This window comes from Scyliorhinus torazame, chromosome 16, assembly GCF_047496885.1.
Source record: "Scyliorhinus torazame isolate Kashiwa2021f chromosome 16, sScyTor2.1, whole genome shotgun sequence".
Lineage (NCBI taxonomy): Eukaryota > Metazoa > Chordata > Chondrichthyes > Carcharhiniformes > Scyliorhinidae > Scyliorhinus > Scyliorhinus torazame.
Window position 1 is genome coordinate 88345714 of NC_092722.1, and position 17371 is coordinate 88363084.

The following is a 17371-nucleotide window of genomic DNA, read 5'->3' on the forward strand; positions in this document are numbered from 1 at the left end:
TTTGGCTGTCTCATCACGGATGAGAACTGCCTTCTCATCTGTCACCGGGAGAGTGCTAGCACACAGCTGCACCTGCGATTCGATGTGTTGTATGATCTCCAGCGGCTCACTGGGCGAGGTGACAGAGCGGGACAATGCATCAGCGATGATGAGCTCCTTGCCAGGTGTGTACACCAAGTTGAAGTCATACCTCCAAAGTTTAAGCAGGACTCTCTGCAACCGAGGCGTCATGTCATTCAGGTCCTTGTGGATGATGTGGACCAGAGGCCTAAGATTTGTCTCGACAGTGAATGTCGGCAGGCCGTAGACATAATCATGAAATTTGAGGATGCCGGTGAGAAGACCCAAGCACTCCTTCTCAATCTGTGCATATCTGGTTTCAGTGGGCGTCATCGCCCTTGATGCGTAGGCTACTGGTGCCCAGGATGATGTGTCATCTCGTTGAAGCAACATCGGACCAATGCCATCCTGACTCGCATCTGTGGATATCTTTTTCTCCCCGTCCGGGTCGAAGAATGCAAGGACGGGTGCAGTGGTGAGCTTGGCTTTCAGCTCCAGCCACTCTGTCTGGTGGGCCACCTTCCACTCAAAGGCAGTTGACTTTTTCACCAGGTTGCGTAGGGCCGTGGTGTATGTGGCCATGTTTGGAATGAACTTGCTCAGAAAATTGACCATACCCAAGAAGCGCAGCACCGTCTTTTTGTCCTCAGGGACCTCCATCGCCTCGATGGCCTTGATTTTGTCTATGTCCGGGCGCACACCATGCTGTGAGATTTGGTGGCCTAGGAACTTGAGCATCGATGTGCCAAAACAACATTTGGACCAGTTTAACTTTACGCCGTTGGCATGAACACGGCGGAATACCTTCTGGAGATGGGACACATGTTCTTCAGGGGTCGTGGACCATATGATGATGTCGTCCACGTACGCATGAACCCCTTCAATGCCTTCCATCATCTGCTCCATGATGCGATGGAATATCTCCGATGCTGAGATGATGCCAAATGGCATGCGATTGTCGCAGTATCTGCCAAAAGGCGTGTTGAAGCTGCAGAGCCTTCTGCTGGACTCTTCCAGCTGGATTTGCCAAAATCCCTGTGATGCATCCAATTTGGTGAAGAAGCGCGCATATGCCATCTCACTGGTGAGTTCCTCCCGCTTCGGGATGGGGTAGTGTTTCCGCATGATATTCTTATTGAGATCCTTGGGATCAATGCAGATGCGCAGGTCCCCCGAAGGCTCCTTTACGCACACCATCGAGCTGACCCAGTCAGTTGGTTCGGTGACCTTGGATATGATGCCTTTTGCTGAAGATCCTTGAGCTGAGCCTTCAGACGCTCTCTCAGTGGAGCATGGACTCGTCGTGGTGCGTGGGCCACTGGCTTGGCATCAGGCCATAGCAGAATCTTGTATCGATACAGCAGCGTGCCCATCTTGTCGAACACATCAGGATACTGGGCGAGGATGTCGTCGATGCCGGCCTGAAGATCCACATGGGAGGATGTTGTGGTGTAAACCCTTTGAATGAGGTTCAGCTGCTTGCAGGCGTGCGCACCTAGTAGGGATGCCCTGTCCATCTTAACAATTTCAAAGCGTAACCGTGTTTGTGTGTGTCGGTTGGATACGTGCAGGTGGCAGGATCCCAGTGCCCGGCATTCCCGTTGTAATCCAGGAGCTCGCAGGCAGCTGGAAGGACCGTGGGGGGGCTTCTTAATGCGTCTGAAGTCTGCCTGAGAGAGGAGGTTGGCAGAGGCACCTGTGTCCAGCTTGAACTGGATGGGGCAGTGGTTGACCTTCATCACTGCTCACCATTCGTCCTCGGAATCCACAGCTAGGATCGATTGGACTTGCGATGTGTCTGGTGTGGCATATTCACACATTGTAATAATGCCCACACGGTAGGCGTTGTCCAGGCATTCAGCATCTGGATCCGCTGCACTGCTGGGATCAGAATCCTGTAGGCCTTGTTGCACACTCCGGATGCGCCGTCGTCGGAATTGGGAACGCTGGCTCCTGACTGGTGGTGCAGATCTGCACCGGGCTGCATAGTGGCCTGGCTTCCCGCAGTTTAAACAGCGTCTGCCTCCTGCAGGGCAGTGTTTCTTTAAATGGGTGGTGCCACAGTTTGAACACGTCATGATGTTGGCGTTCTGAGGCTCCGTGCGTCGTTGCACATGCGCAGTGCGGTTCTCAGACGTCTGCACCTGCGCAGTGCGGGTTTCGGCCGCTTCGTTATCCCGTTCGCATCGCGCATGCATCGGGTCCTGGGAAGAGCGCCCGAAATGGCTGCTTTCGGCAATGTTGAGGCGCTGCATCCGGGAGATGGCCTGCACACTCTCCGCCTCTTGGGAGGCTAGTTTATAATTTTCTGCTGTTTTGCACTGGGAATAGCGATTTTCAGCGTGCTCATGCACTATGCATGTTTCAATCGCAACTGGCAGGGCTAAATGCTTGATCTTCAGTAACTGCTCTCTCAGAGGATCAGAGTGAACTCCAAAAACGATTTGGTCTCTGATCATGGAGTCAGTGATATCACCAAAGTTGCAGGATTGCACTAGCAGTCTAAGGTTAGTTAAATATGAGTTGAAGGATTCGTCTTTACCTTGCAATAGCTGCTTGAATATGTAGCGCTCGAAGATTTTGTTGGTGTCCACCTCACAGTGGCTGTCAAACTTGTCCAGGATGGTCGGAAACTTTGTCTTGTCCTGGTCTTCGGCGAAGTGAAAGGAGTTGAATATTTCCAAGGCGTGATCACCCGCAGTGGTGGGGAAAAGAGCTATCTTCCGTGCATCAGACGCACCATTGAGGTCTGATGCTTCGACGTAAAGCTGAAATTTCTGCTTGAATGTCCGCCAGTTGGCACTGAGATTGCCAGAGGTCCTGAGCTGGTGAGGAGCCTGAATCTTTTCCATTGTGCCGGGATACATTCGCTGGTCGTCACGGATCTTGCTGAGTTGAACGAACTAGATTGAACAGACTCCTGGTGTCATGTTGTGTTATGTAATTTGGAATAACACAAGCTGCCACTTAATGCAGTTTTGAGTAAAAGGTGCTTCAGACTTTGAAGTGAGTTCAATGTGTTTCATTGAACTATTAGCACAGTTCTCAATGTGTTCGACTCTCTGCTAATCTAAATGTAGTAACTCAGTCTAACTGAACCAGCCTTGCTCTAAGCCCCGTGCTGGGGTGTGATGCTGAGGATACACCCTGTCTCACTCTGTAGATGTTGGTCTGTGGAAAGAGGCAGGGTGTGAGTGCCTCATCCCTTTTATAGTGAGATACCACCCCTGAGTGTCCTGACTGCTCATTGATCGTGTCCTATTCTATGTGTTCATTAGCTGCATATCATGATAGAGGTCAGCTTCTCCACCCTGTGCCTTGGCATGGCGGGGGGATCTGACCCTGGAGAAGGAGAAGTTTGAGCTGAGGAGGGGGAGGTGGGGGCGATGGACGGGTTCTACAATTCTTGGGGTTTGTTTATTATGTACTTTTGGGAGTTTGTTGTTGTGGAATGCTAAGGGGGGGAGGGGGTGGTTGTTTTTGTTTTTGTTCTGCGAGTCGATGTTTTTGGATTTATATTGTTGGGGTCGTTCTGTTTTTCTTTTTCTTTCTTTGTATAGCGAAAATGATGTCAATGGGGCGAATAAAAATATTTGCTCCTTGATATCTCGCAGCTTGTAGGCAGCATGGGAAACCCAAGGATTCGAACATTATTCCACGACCGGACTTACTTTGGCAAGTTGGGATAACTTCCTTGTTCCACACGCCATCTCCCGTGCAAAGCATTCCGAACAATTTCAGTTCCTTGTCACCCTGGGTGAGAGACATCAAATTAGCCCCTTCAGAAAACACTTCATCAACATCTCAACAGAATTGCCTCCTTTGACATTCAATGGCATTACCATCACCGAATCCCCCCCACTTTCAGCATCCTGATGAATAGGCCACATCCTATTCCTTTGTACGAGGCTCAAGAGGAGCTGAGTGGACCTCTTCCTGGAACCCTCCAATTGTTCCCTGAACATTTCTTTAATTTACTTTGCTCCTTGGTATCACAGAGCTTGGAGGCCGCACAGGAAACCTGGGCCTCGACGCACTGTTTGTCCTCCCGAAGACCACCCAGAGTGTGGTAGTCACCACTTATGTATATATTGTATATATAGGATGTTGATATAGGTGCTTTACGGTAAGGCCCCTGTACTACAGGTACGGGGGTAGTTCCCTGCCTGCTGGCTCCGCCCAGTAGGCGGAGTATAAATATGTGTGCTCCCAGTACAGCAGCCATTTCACCAGCTGCTGTAGGAGGCCACACATCTCAGTGTAATAAAGCCCTGATTACATCCAACTCTCGTCTTTGTGTAATTGATCGTGCATCAATTTATTACACTAAGTTAACAGAAGATGGACCTCCGCATCAAGCCGGATCGCCTGCAGCTGCATCCACAAGCAGACAACGCCAAAAAGGACTTTGAACATTGGCTAGCCTGTTTTGAAGCTTACATCGGGTCTGCACCAGACCCAATCCCAGAAGCCCAGAAGCTCCAGATCCTTTACACGCGGCTGAGCTCCAACGTCTTTCCACTTGTCCAGGACGCGCCGACCTACGCAGAGGCCATGGCGCTACTGAAGGAAAACTACGCTCAGCGGACTAACACACTCTATGCCAGGCACCTCCCCTCCACGCGGTGTCAACCTCCCGGTGAGTCGGTGGAAGATTTCTGGCGCCCTGCTCCCCCTAGTTAGAGACTGTGACTGTCAGGCCGTTTCGGCCACGGAACACTCGAATTTGCTAATGAGAGACGCATTTGTTCCGGGCGTAGGGTCTGACTACATCCGCCAGCGCCTCTTCGAAGGGGCCATGCTCGACCTCACGGTGACCAAAAAACTAGCGCTTTCACGTTCGGTCGCATCACGCAACATTCAGGTCTATATCCCCGACCGCGCGGCCCACCCCCCCTGTGCATCGTGGACTCGGCAGACAGCCGTGTCATCGTGGACCCCATCAGCAATCGCCCTCAGCCAATCCCACGCCTGTGCGGCAGCCAACCAACCCCGGGGGGGCCCAAATGCTGCTTCTGTGGGCAGTCAAAACACCCCTGACAGCGCTGCCCAGTGTGGAGCGCCCTCTGCAAGGCCTGTGGCAAGAAGGGACATTTCGCTGCAGTGTGCCAGGCTCGCTCAATCGCCGCTCTTGTCCCGGCACCTCCCACATGCAGCCAGTGGGTGCAGCCAGTGGGCGCCACCATCTTCCCCTCCTGGGACCACATGCGGCCAGTGGACGCCGCCATCTTGCTCGACTCACAACACGTGCGGCCCGTGGGCGCCGCCATCTTGTTCCTCCCAGGACCAACGTGCGCTGCCATCTTGATCTCCCCACGACATGTGCAGCCCGTGGGCGCCGCCATCTTACCCTTGCCTCAGGACCCTTGCCCGTCGGGCACCTCATCCGGCCGCTCATCGCCTGCAACTGCTAACGACCAGCCGCGTCTCGCCTCGGTCACGATTGGCCAGTCTCGACCACACAACCTCGTGACTGCTTCAACTAAAGTGAAGGTCAACGGGCACGAGATGTCCAGCCTGCTGGACTTCGGGAGCACTGAGAGCTTCATTCACCCCAATACGATAAGGCGCTGCTCCCTCGCTACACCCCACTAACCAGAGAATCTCCCTGGCTTCCGGGTCCCACTCCGTGGTGATCCGGGGGTACTGCATCGCCACTCTCACTGTCCAGGGCGTGGAGTTCAGCAGCTTCCGCCTCTATGTCCTCCCCAACCTCTGCGCTGCCTTGCTACCCGGCCTGGACTTCCAGTGCAACCTCCAGAGCCTAACCCTGAAATTCGGCGGGCCCCTACCACCCCTTACTGTGTGCGGCCTCGTGACCCTTAAGGTCGACCCACCTTCCCTTTTTGCAAACTTAAGCCCAGATTGCAAGCCCGTCGCCACCAGGAGCAGACGGTACAGCGCCCAGGACAGGACCTTCATCAGGTCTGAAATCCAGCGGCTGCTTCGGGAAGGCATCATCGAGGCCAGCAACAGCCCCTGGAGAGCCCAAGTGGCAGTAGTTAAAACTGGGAAGAAACACAGAATGGTCGTTGACTACAGTCAGACCATCAATCGGTACACGCAGCTCGACGCGTACCCCCTCCCACACATATCTGATATGGTCAATGATGCACGATCAATTGCACTCAACACGAAGTGATTTCATAACAAGGCTTTAATCTACTAGAACTTGTTCCCCAGCAGCTTCGATACAGAAAGTGAAGGCTGCTGGGACGGCACCATCTCTTATACCCCGCCTGTCAGGGCGGAGCTACGTAACAACAGCCAATAGTAAACTCCTGGGTCTAACCAATGGTCATCAACCTTTTAGGTACCGCGATACCTGGTACTACCACATTCAATCAGATTGCACAGTAATGGGTCGTCTTGACAGTCGACCTGAAATCTGTCTACCACCAGCTCTGCATCCGGGCAGACCACCCATACACTGCGTTCGAGGGCGACGGCCGCCTTTACCACTTTCTTAGGGTACCCTTCGACGTCACTAACTAGGGTCTCGGTTTTCCAACGGGGGATGGACCGAATGGTTGACCGGTACGGGCTGCGGGCCACTTTCCCGTACCTGGACAAGGTCACCATCTGCGGCCATGATCAGCAGGGCCATGACGCCAACCTTGCCAAATTTCTCCACACCGCCAAGGATAAGTGCATGTTCAGCACAAACCACTTAGCCATCCTCGGCGATGTGGTCCAGACGGAGTTCTGGGGCCCGACCCCGACCGCATGCGCCCCCTCATGGAACTCCCCCTCCCCCACTGCCCCAAGGCCCTCAAACGTTGTCTTGGGTCCTTTTTGTATTACGCCCAGTGGGTCCCAAACTATGCGGACAAGGCCCGCCCACTCATTCAATCCACTGTTTTTCCTCTGATGGCCGAGGCTCACCAGGCCTTTAACCGTATCAAGGCCGACATCGCCAAGGCCGCGATGCACGCGGTCGACGAGACGCTCCCCTTCCAAGTCGAGAGCGATGCATCACACGTCGCTCTGGCCGCCACCCTCAACCAGGCAGGCAGGCCCGTGGCATTCTTTTCCCGCACCCTCCATGCCTCTGAAATTCGGCACTCCCCCGTTGAAAAAGAGGCCCAAGCCATCGTTGAAGCTGTGCGGCATTGGAGGCATTACCTGGCCGGCAGGAGATTCACTCTCCTCACTGACCAACTGGGTAAGGTCAAGAACGATAAAATCTTGAGGTGGAGGATCGAGCTCTCCACCTACAACTGCGAGATTTTGTATCGCCCCGGTTAGCTCAACGAGCCCCCCGATGCCCTATCCCGAGGTACATGTGCCAGCGCACAAGTGGACCGACTCCGGACCCTGCACGACAACCTGTCACCCAGGGGTCACATGTTTTTACCATTTCATCAAGGCCCACAATCTGCCCTACTCCATCGAGGATGTCAGGACTGTCACCAGAGACTGCCAGGTCTGCGCGGCGTGTAAACCGCACTTCTGCCGGCCACACCGTGCGCGCCTGGTGAAGGCCTCCCGCCCCTTTGAACGCCTCAGCGTGGACTTCAAAGGGCCCCTCCCCTCCACCGACCGCAACACGTACTTTCTCAGTGTGGTCGATGAATATTCCCGATCCCCCTTTGCCATCCCATGCCCCGACATGACGTCTGCCAGCGTCATCAAAGCCCTCAACACCATCGTCGCTCTGTTCGGCTTCCCCGCCTATGTCCACAGCGACCAGGGATCCTCATTTATGAGCGATGAGCTGCATCAGTTCCTGCTCAACAGGGGCATTGCCTTGAGCAGGACGACCAGCTACAACCCCCGGGGAAACGGGCAGGTGGAGAGGGAGAATGGGACGGTCTGGAGGGCCGTCCAGCTGGCCCTACGGTCCAGAAATCATCCCGGCCTCGCGCTGGCAGTAGGTCCACCCCGGCACACTTCACTCCATTCGGTCGCTCCTTTGCACCGCGACTAACGAAACCCCCCATGAACGTCTCTTTACCTTCCCTAGGAAGTTCATCTCCGGGGTTTCGCTCCCGACATGGCTGGCAGCTCCTGTTCTCCTCCGTAGACACGTGCAACTCCACAAGGCGGACCCGTTGGTTGAGAGGGTACAGCTATTTCATGCCAACCCGCAGTACACCTACGTAGCGTACCCCGACGGCCGCCAAGACACAGTCTCCCTCAGGGACCTGGCACCAGCTGGTTCCACAACCCCCCCCCTCCGACCCGGCACCACCCCCCCCCCCCCCCCCCCCCCACCCCCGGCGCATCCCACCGCAGCCCCCGCTCCGGGACAATCCGTCCTCCCCTTGCTCACACCCGGGGATGAAGAGGATTTCGACATCCTCCCGGAGTCACCGAAGACCAAGCCGCCGCCGGAGTCACCACCAGCACTGCGGCGCTCTCACCGACAGATCAAGGCACCGGACCGTCTGAATTTGTAACATTATCTGTACTTTTAAAACACAACTTTCTGTACATAGTTCTCCACCACCCCCGCCAGACTCATTTTTAACAGGGGGTGAATGTGGTAGTCACCACTGATGTATATATTGTATATATAGGATGTTGATATAGGTGCTTTACGGTAAGGCTCCTGTACTATAGGTACGGGGGTAGATCCCTGCCTGCTGGCTCCGCCCAGTAGGCGGAGTATAAATATGCGTGCTCCCAGTACAGCAGCCATTTCATCAGCTGCTGTGGGAGGCCACACATCTCAGTGTAATAAAGCCTCGATTACATCCAACTCTCGTCTTTGTGTAATTGATCGTGCATCAGAGAGATTGAATTGAGGACTATCTTGGAATAGAATTCCTACAGGAGGAGGCCATTCAGCCCACCAAGTCTGCCCCGACCCTCCGAAAGAGCACCCTATCTACTCCCCTGCCCTATCACTGTAAACTCATAACCCCACATAAGTTGCACATCTTTGGACTGTGGGAGGAAACCGGAGCACCCGGAGGAAACCCACGCACACACGGGGAGAACGAGCAGACTCCGCACAGACAGTAACTGAAGGTCGGAATCGAACCCGAGTTCCTGGCACTGTGAGGCAGCAGTGCAAACCACTGTTCCAGCATGCCATCGCGAGGATGCTCGAAGCTTTCGCACCTCCATGATCTTGTAGCCCACGTCACACGTGAACGACACGTGGTCGAGGAAGCGGTAATGATCCTGCCGTGGTTGAATCGTCCCATGGTCTAACGTGTTCAGATCTGGGCACCGTATTCCTGGCAAGTAGGGGGCGAGGGGGGGATGGAAAAACAGGATTAGGCACAATGACATAACTCATAACTGAGACATGGGTTAAAATGCCTCCCGTGTAAACGCGACAGATGCAGAGGGGCAGCGAGGGAGGTAGCGAGAGAGGCAGAGAGAGATTGAGAAATAGAAAGAGGGAGACAGAGAGAGAGAGAGAGACAAAGAGAACAGAGAGAGAGAGAGATGGAGACAGAGAGAAAGAGACAGAGAGAGGGAGGCAGAGTGGGAGCGAAAGAGAGGGAGTGGCAGAGAGGGAGCGACAGAAGGAGATGAAGGGAGAGACAGAGAGAGGGAGAGTCAAAGGGAGCGAGAGAGAGAGGGAGAGACAGAGGAAGCGAGAGAGACAGAGAGAGGGAGACAGAGAGAGACAGAAAGAAAAAAACAGACAGAGAGAGACAACCAGAGGTAGAGACAGAGGGAGACAGAGGAAGACAGGGAGGCAGAGAGAGAGAGCGAGACAGAGACAGGGAGAGAAAGAGAGATAGAGAGAGAGCGAGGGAGACAGAGAACGGAGTGACAGAGGGACAGGTAGAGAAAGAGACCGGCAAAGAGACAGAAAGAGAGAGTGAGAGGAAGATGGAGGGATCGAGAAGCAGAGAAAGAGGAACAAAGTCAGTGAGAGCCGGAAAGGTTTAGGGAGAGATTTCCAGAGCTCAGTGCCTACGGATAGCTGAAGGCATGCCTGCAAATGTTGGAGTGATGGGAATCAGGGGTTGTTCAAGAGGCCGGAATTGCACCTACGCGGAGATATCAGAGGGTTGTCGCAGGTTACAGAGATAGGGAGGGGTGTAGGGATAGGAGGGATTTACAGGGAAAGGGAAAGTTATAGGGGCTGGAGGAGGTTGCAGAGATAGGGAGCGGTGTATAGGACTAGAAGAGGTTACAGAGATAATGAGGATTTAGGCGCTAAAGGAGATTTCAGAGATAGGGGAGGATTAGGGCCTGGCGGAGGTTACAGAGATAGGGAGGAGTCCGGGGGCTGGAGGAGGTTGCAGAGATAGGGAGAGGTGTAGGGTCTGGAGGAGGTTACAGAGATGAGGAGGAGTCCGGGGGCTGGAGGAGGTTACAGAGAGAGGGAGGGTTGTAGGGTCTGGAGGAGGTTACAGAGATAGGGAGGGGTGTAGCGGCTGGAGGAGGTTACAGAGATAGGGAGGAGTCCGGGGGCTGGAGGAGGTTACAGAGATAGAAAGGGGTGTAGGGTCTGGAGGAGGTTACAGAGATAGGGAAGGTTGTAGCGGCTGGAGGAGGTTACAGAGATGGGGAGGGGTGTAGGGGGCTGGAGGAGGTTAAGAGATAGGGAGGGGTGCAGGGTCTGGAGGAGGTTACAGAGATAGGGAGGGGTGCAGGGTCTGGAGGAGGTTACAGAGATAGGGAGGAGTCCGGGGGCTGGAGGAGGTTGCAGAGATAGGGAGAGGTGTAGGGTCTGGAGGAGGTTACAGAGATGGGGAGGAGTCCGGGGGCTGGAGGAGGTTACAGAGAGAGGGAGGGTTGTAGGGTCTGGAGGAAGTTACAGAGATAGGGAGGGTTGTAGTGGCTGGAGGACGTTACAGAGATAGGGAGGAGTCCGGGGGCTGGAGGAGGTTACAGAGATGGGGAGGGGTGTAGGGGGCTGGAGGAGGTTACAGAGATAGGGAGGGGTGCAGGGTCTGGAGGAGGTTACAGAGATAGGGAGGGGTGTAGGGTCTGGAGGAAGTTACAGAGATAGGGAGGGTTGTAGTGGCTGGAGGACGTTACAGAGATAGGGAGGGGTGTAGGGGGCTGGAGGAGGTTACAGAGATAGGGAGGGGTGTAGGGTCTGGAGGAAGTTACAGAGATAGGGAGGGTTGTAGTGGCTGGAGGACGTTACAGAGATAGGGAGGAGTCCGGGGGCTGGAGGAGGTTACAGAGATAGGGAGGGGTGTAGGGTTTGGAGGAGGTTACAGAGATAGGGAGGGGTGTAGGGTCTGGAGGAAGTTACAGAGATAGGGAGGGTTGTAGTGGCTGGAGGACGTTACAGAGATAGGGAGGAGTCCGGGGGCTGGAGGAGGTTACAGAGATAGGGAGGGGTGTAGGGTTTGGAGGAGGTTACAGAGATAGGGAGGGGTGTAGGGTCTGGAGGAAGTTACAGAGATAGGGAGGGTTGTAGTGGCTGGAGGACGTTACAGAGATAGGGAGGAGTCCGGGGACTGGAGGAGGTTACAGAGATAGGGAGGGGTGTAGGGTTTGGAGGAGGTTACAGAGAGAGGGAGGGTTGTAGGGTCTGGAGGAGGTTATAGAGATAGGGGGGTTGTAGGGTCTGGAGGAGGTTACAGAGATAGGGAGGGTTTAGTGCTGGTTACTGTCTGTGGTGTAATAGAGCTTCCAGCCGCGGCTATCTCCAGAGTCATCGCTGTTGAAGAGGATGTTCACAATGTTACTCTGTGTATCGATCAGGTTTGGTTTCACATTCCCGCACAGCGGACCGTCCAGATTATTCCGGTACGCAACCTACACCAAAGGAACATTGGAAAAGGTTTTATTAATCTTTGCCTCACAGCACCTGAACTATACCATTACCAAGCGAGTAAAGCTCCCTCTACACTGTCCCCCATTAAACACTCCCAGGACAGGTACAGTACGGGGTTAGATACAGAATAAAGCTCCCTCTACACTGTCCCCATCAAACACTCCCAGGACAGGTACAGCACGGTGTTAGATACAGAGTAAAGCTCCCTCTACACTGTCCCCATCAAGCACTCCCAGGACAGGTACAGCACGGGGTTAGATACAGAGTAAAGCTCCCTCTACACTGTCCTCATCAAATACTCCCAGGACAGGTACGGCACGGGGTTAGATACAGAGTAAAGCTCCCTCAACACTGTCCCCATCAAACACTCCCAGGACAGGTACAGCACGGGGTTAGATACAGAGTAAAGCTCCCTCTACATTGTCAACATCAAATACTCCCAGGACAGGTATAGTACGGGGTTAGATACAGAGTAAAGCTCCCTCTACACTGTCCCCATCAAACACTCCCAGGACAGGTACAGCACTGGGCTAGATACATAGTAAAGCTCCCTCGACACTAACCCTTTCAAACACTCCCAGGACAGGTACAGCACGGGGTTAGATACAGAGTAAAGCTCCCTCGACACTAACCCTTTCAAACACTCCCAGGACAGGTACAGCACGGTGTTAGATACAGAGTAAAGCTCCCTCTACACTGTCCACGTCAAACACTCCCAGGACAGGTACAGCACGGGGTTAGATACAGAATAAAGCTCCCTCTACACTGTCCACATCAAACACTCCCAGGACAGGTACAGCACGGGGTTAGATACAGAGTAAAGCTCCCTCTACACTGTCCACATCAAATACTCCCAGAACAGGTACAGCACGGGGAGAGATACAGAGTAAAGCTCCCTCTACACTGTCCACATCAAATACTCCCAAGACAGGTACAGCACGGGGTTAGATACAGAATAAAGCTCCCTCTACACTGTCCACATCAAATACTCGCAGGACAGGTACAGCACGGGGTTAGATACAGAGTAAAGCTCCTCTACACTGTCCCCATCAAACACTCCCAGGACAGGTACAGCACGGGGTTAGATACAGAGTAAAGCTCCCTCTACACTGTCCCCATCAAACACTCCCAGGACAGGTACAGCACTGGGCTAGATACATAGTAAAGCTCCCTCGACACTAACCCTTTCGAACACTCCCAGGACAGGTACAGCACGGGGTAAGATACAGAGTAAAGCTCCCACGACACTAACCCTTTCAAACACTCCCAGGACAGGTACAGCACGGTGTTAGATACAGAGTAAAGCTCCCTCTACACTGTACACGTCAAACACTCCCAGGACAGGTACAGCACGGGGTTAGATACAGAGTAAAGCTCCCTCTACACTGTCCACGTCAAACACTCCCAGGACAGGTACAGCACGGGGTTAGATACAGAGTAAAGCTCCCTCTACACTGTCCACATCAAATACTCCCAGGACAGGTACAGCACGGGGAGAGATACAGAGTAAACCTCCCTCTACACTGTCCACATCAAATACTCCCAGGACAGGTACAGCACGGGGTTAGATACAGAATAAAGCTCCCTCTACACTGTCCCCATCAAACTCTCCCAGGACAGATACAGCGCAGGGTTAGATACAGAGTAAAGCTCCCTCTACACTGTCCCCATCAAACACTCCCAGGACAGGTACAGGAATGGAGTGTGAGCTGTGGGAGGTGTAATTCAGGACACTCTCGATTCTATTCGCTGTGTGGCCTTTGATGGCGATGGGACCGTTAACTCACCATCAGTTGGTCGTAGGGGCAGCGGACTTCATCGTGCGCGTCGATCTCGAACAGCTCCTGGAACACCAGGTGGATGGAGAACCCTAGTTCCACCCTCAGGCTGTAGTTACACCTGAGGTTCGGAGGGTAGGGCCTGGGGTACTCCGGGCTCGACACATGTCCCGACACTTGGTCAAAGAACTCCTGGCATTGCGCTGTCCGACACAAAGACACAGAGAGAGATTGCGGTCAAATGGCGGACATTGACTTCCCACCAAACCTCCCACCCCTCCCTGCCTTGCCTTACAATGCGCCACTCAGGAGTGGCAAGGGCACATTGGTGTACGCTGTGAGGAATACAGCACAGAATGGTGGTGGGGTGGGCCAGGGGTCGTTCGGTCCATCCTCTCGATGCTAGCTTATCCAACGAGCAACTCACCTTGTCCTAATTCCTTCACCTCTTCCTGCAACCCTGGCTCATTCCTCCCCTCCCAATCACAGTCCAATCCCTTCTTGTTTGGACCTGTCTTCTCCAGCGTCTCAGACAGCTTCACTCTGCAGGACCCTAACTTCCTCTCCATGTGAAAACGCTTCTCCCCATCACTCCTTTCAACAATCCCCTGAAATCTGTGTGTGTCTATCCCCCTCGTTCTCATCCCTTCCCTTTCCCCAACTTCCCTCTCGACCCAATCCCCTTTCCCCTTGAACCCTTCAATCAAGTCTCCTCCGGCCTTCTCTCTTCACCACTGGGAACAGGCTCCGACTTTCTCCAATCTCCCCTTGTCACCGAATTCCTCATCCCTGGAACCGTTCTCGGCAACCTTTGCCGCGCTCTCTCTTAATCTGTCTCTTTCTCTGATTGTCTGTCTCTCTCTCCCTTTCTTTCTCTCTTTCTCTCCAATGTCATAGAATAGAATCCCTCCAGTGCAGAAGGAGGCCATTCAGCCCACCGGGTCTGCAACAGCCCTCTGAAACAGCACGCTAGGCCCAATCCCCCACCCTATCCCCATAACCTCATCTCGGGGTCTATCTAGGCCCCTATTAATGAAGCCCAGGACATTGCCTGTTTAATTAGCCTCTCTCTCCTTGGACTTTGCCACCGTCAATGATTCATGAACATGTTCATCCAGGTCCCTCTGCTCGTGCACCCCCTTTAAGAATTCCACCCCTTATTTTGTATTCTCTCTTTGCGTCCTATGCTAACAAAATTAATCACTTCACATTCCTCTGTGTTAAACTGTGCCTGCCCCCTGTCTGCCCACCCCACCAGACCTGCCTCTGTCCCTTTGAAGCTCAACGTTGTCCTCCTCACAGGTCGGAATGCTTCCGAGTTTAGTATCATCCACATATTTTGCAATTGTGCCCCACGCGCTGAGCTCCTCGAGGTCATTAATATGTTCACATGATGTGGGCATCTCTGGTGGGGGCCTCCAAACCTTATTGCGCCATCCCTCATTGCCCTTTGAGAAGGTGGTGGGTGAGCCGCCATCTAGAACCCGCTGAAGTCCCTGGTGGTGTAGGTACACCCACAGTGCTGTCAGGGAGGGACTTCCAGTATTCTGACTCACCGAAAGTGAAGGATTGCCCAATATATTTCCCAGTCTGGATAATGTGTATAGGGCTCGGAGGGGGAATTAGTGGTGGTGGGTGTTCCCCAAGTGTCTGCCTTATCCTTCAAGACGGTAGAGGTGGCGGGTCCACCATCTACAAGGACACAAGTCAAGGAGTGTGATGCAATATTCTCCCAACAACACTCGAGAAGCTCGACACCATCCAGGACAAAGCAGCCCCGCTCGATCAACACGCTAACCACAAATATTCACTCCCTCCACCACCGGCGCACACTGGCAGCCGTGTGTACCGTCTGCAAGATGGACCGCAGCCTCTCGCCAAGGCTCCTTCGACAGCACCTTCCAAATCCACCACCTCTACCGTCTCAAAGGACCAGGGGGGCAGGCACATGGGGAACAGGACTGCCTGACTCTGAGTCTCTTTTTCTGTCGCTCTCTCACAATCAATCTCGTATTGGATAAGCAACTGGCTATCACATAGAAGACAGAGGGTGGTGGTGGATGGAAAATTTTCAGACTGGAGACCAGCGGTGTACCACAGGGATCAGTGCTGGGTCCTCTGCTATTTGTGATTTTTATCAATGGCTTGGAGGAGGGGGCTGAAGGGTGGATCAGTAAATTTGCTGATGACACCAAGATTGGTGGAGTAGTGGATGAGGTGGAGGGCTGTTGTAGGCTGCAAAGAGACATTGATAGGATGCAGAGCTGGGCCGAAAAATGGCAAATGGAGTTTAACCCTGATAAGTGCGAGGTGATTCATTTTGGTAGGAAAAATTTGAATGCGGATTACAGGGTCAACGGCAGGATTCTGAGGAATGTGGAGGAACAGAGAGATCTTGGGGTTCATGCCCACAGATCTTTGAAGGTTGCCACTGAAGTGGATAGAGCCGTGAAGAAGGCTTGTAGTGTGTTAGCGTTTGTTAACATGGGGCTTGAGTTTAAGAGCCGCGATGTTATGCTGCAACTATACATGACCCTGGTGAGACCACATTTGGGGTATTGTGTGCAGTTCTGGTCACCTCACTACAGGAAGGATGTGGAAGCATTGGAAAGGGTGCAAAGGAGATTTACCAGGATGCTGCCTGGTTTGGAGGATAGGTCTTATGAGGAAAGGTTGAGGGAGCTAGGGCTTTTCTCTTTGGAGTGGAGGAGGATGAGAGGCGACTTAATAGTGGTTTATAAGATGATGAGGGGGATAGATAGAGTGGACGTTCAGAGACTATTTCCTCGGGTGGATGTAGCTGTTACAAGGGGGCATATCTATAAGGTTCAGGGTGGGAGATATAGGAGGGATGTCCGAGGTAGGTTCTTTACTCAGAGAGTGGTTAGGGTGTGGAATGGACTGCCTGCTGTGATAGTGGAGTCGGACAGTTTAGGAACTTTCAAGCGGTTATTGGATAGGCACATGGAGCACACCAGAATGACAGGGAGTGGGATAGCTTGATCTTGGTTTCGGACAAGGCTCGGCACAACACCGAGGGCCGAAGGGCCTGTTCTGTGCTGTACTGTTCTATGTATTTTCACTCTCCATCTCCCACTCTCCCCATCTCTTCCTCGCTGGCTCTGTCATTTGTCCCATTCCACTGCCTCCATCTCTCTATCTCTGTACCTCGCTTTCTGCATCTCCCACCCTCTACACCTTTCTCATCTTTCTCTCTCTCACTCTCTCTCTCAACCTCTCTTAATCTCTCTGTATCTGTTATGTTCTGAGCTGTTATGTTCTGTGACATGAGCGTAGTAATGATCTACACAGAACATCTCGCTGTTTAACTAGAAAGACGATTTATTAACAAACATGTGGAAAGATAACTAACGAACTATAGTACAGACTATGGATTCTAAATGAATTCAGTGAATTCTCCTGAAGCTACTCTAAGTGAGACTATCTTCTTGTCTGACTTACTACCAACAGCCGGGCGTCTCAAGTCATGTGATAGATGTATTACGCCACCTGCTGGTCGCAGGTCATACAGATAACTATGTGCACTAATAGACAACTGCATACATTGATATGTACATGCATATCACTACATCCCCCTTCCTTTGGACGTATTGATATTTACAAATGTGACTGTTCTTCACAATAACCTGATATGCATGATAACTTGAAACAGATAGTGTACACAGTTTATTACAAGTTCAATTTGTCAGGTTTACAACGTGATCTGGTTGATCCCCTGAACGATGGCTGAATCGGCGATCATGTACCACCTTCATTTGTTGTTGGTGTTCCTGCCGGTTCCTTATTCATTGCTGCGGATGTTTCTCTG

At 52.9% G+C, this 17371-nt stretch overlaps 1 protein-coding gene across 1 annotated transcript in view; it reads right to left on the reverse strand.

Annotated features, from left to right (window-relative positions):
• Window positions 1–17371, reverse strand: part of LOC140392933 (complement C1r-A subcomponent-like) — a 270575-nt gene that overhangs the window by 30174 nt on the left and 223030 nt on the right. Inside the window, exons 5-8 of the mRNA XM_072478713.1 lie at window positions 13552–13745; window positions 11598–11745; window positions 9130–9248; window positions 3732–3813 (exon numbers count right to left, since the gene is read on the reverse strand). Of these exons, the coding sequence (XP_072334814.1) occupies window positions 3732–3813; window positions 9130–9248; window positions 11598–11745; window positions 13552–13745 (543 nt within the window). The remainder of the gene's footprint in view (window positions 1–3731; window positions 3814–9129; window positions 9249–11597; window positions 11746–13551; window positions 13746–17371) is intronic.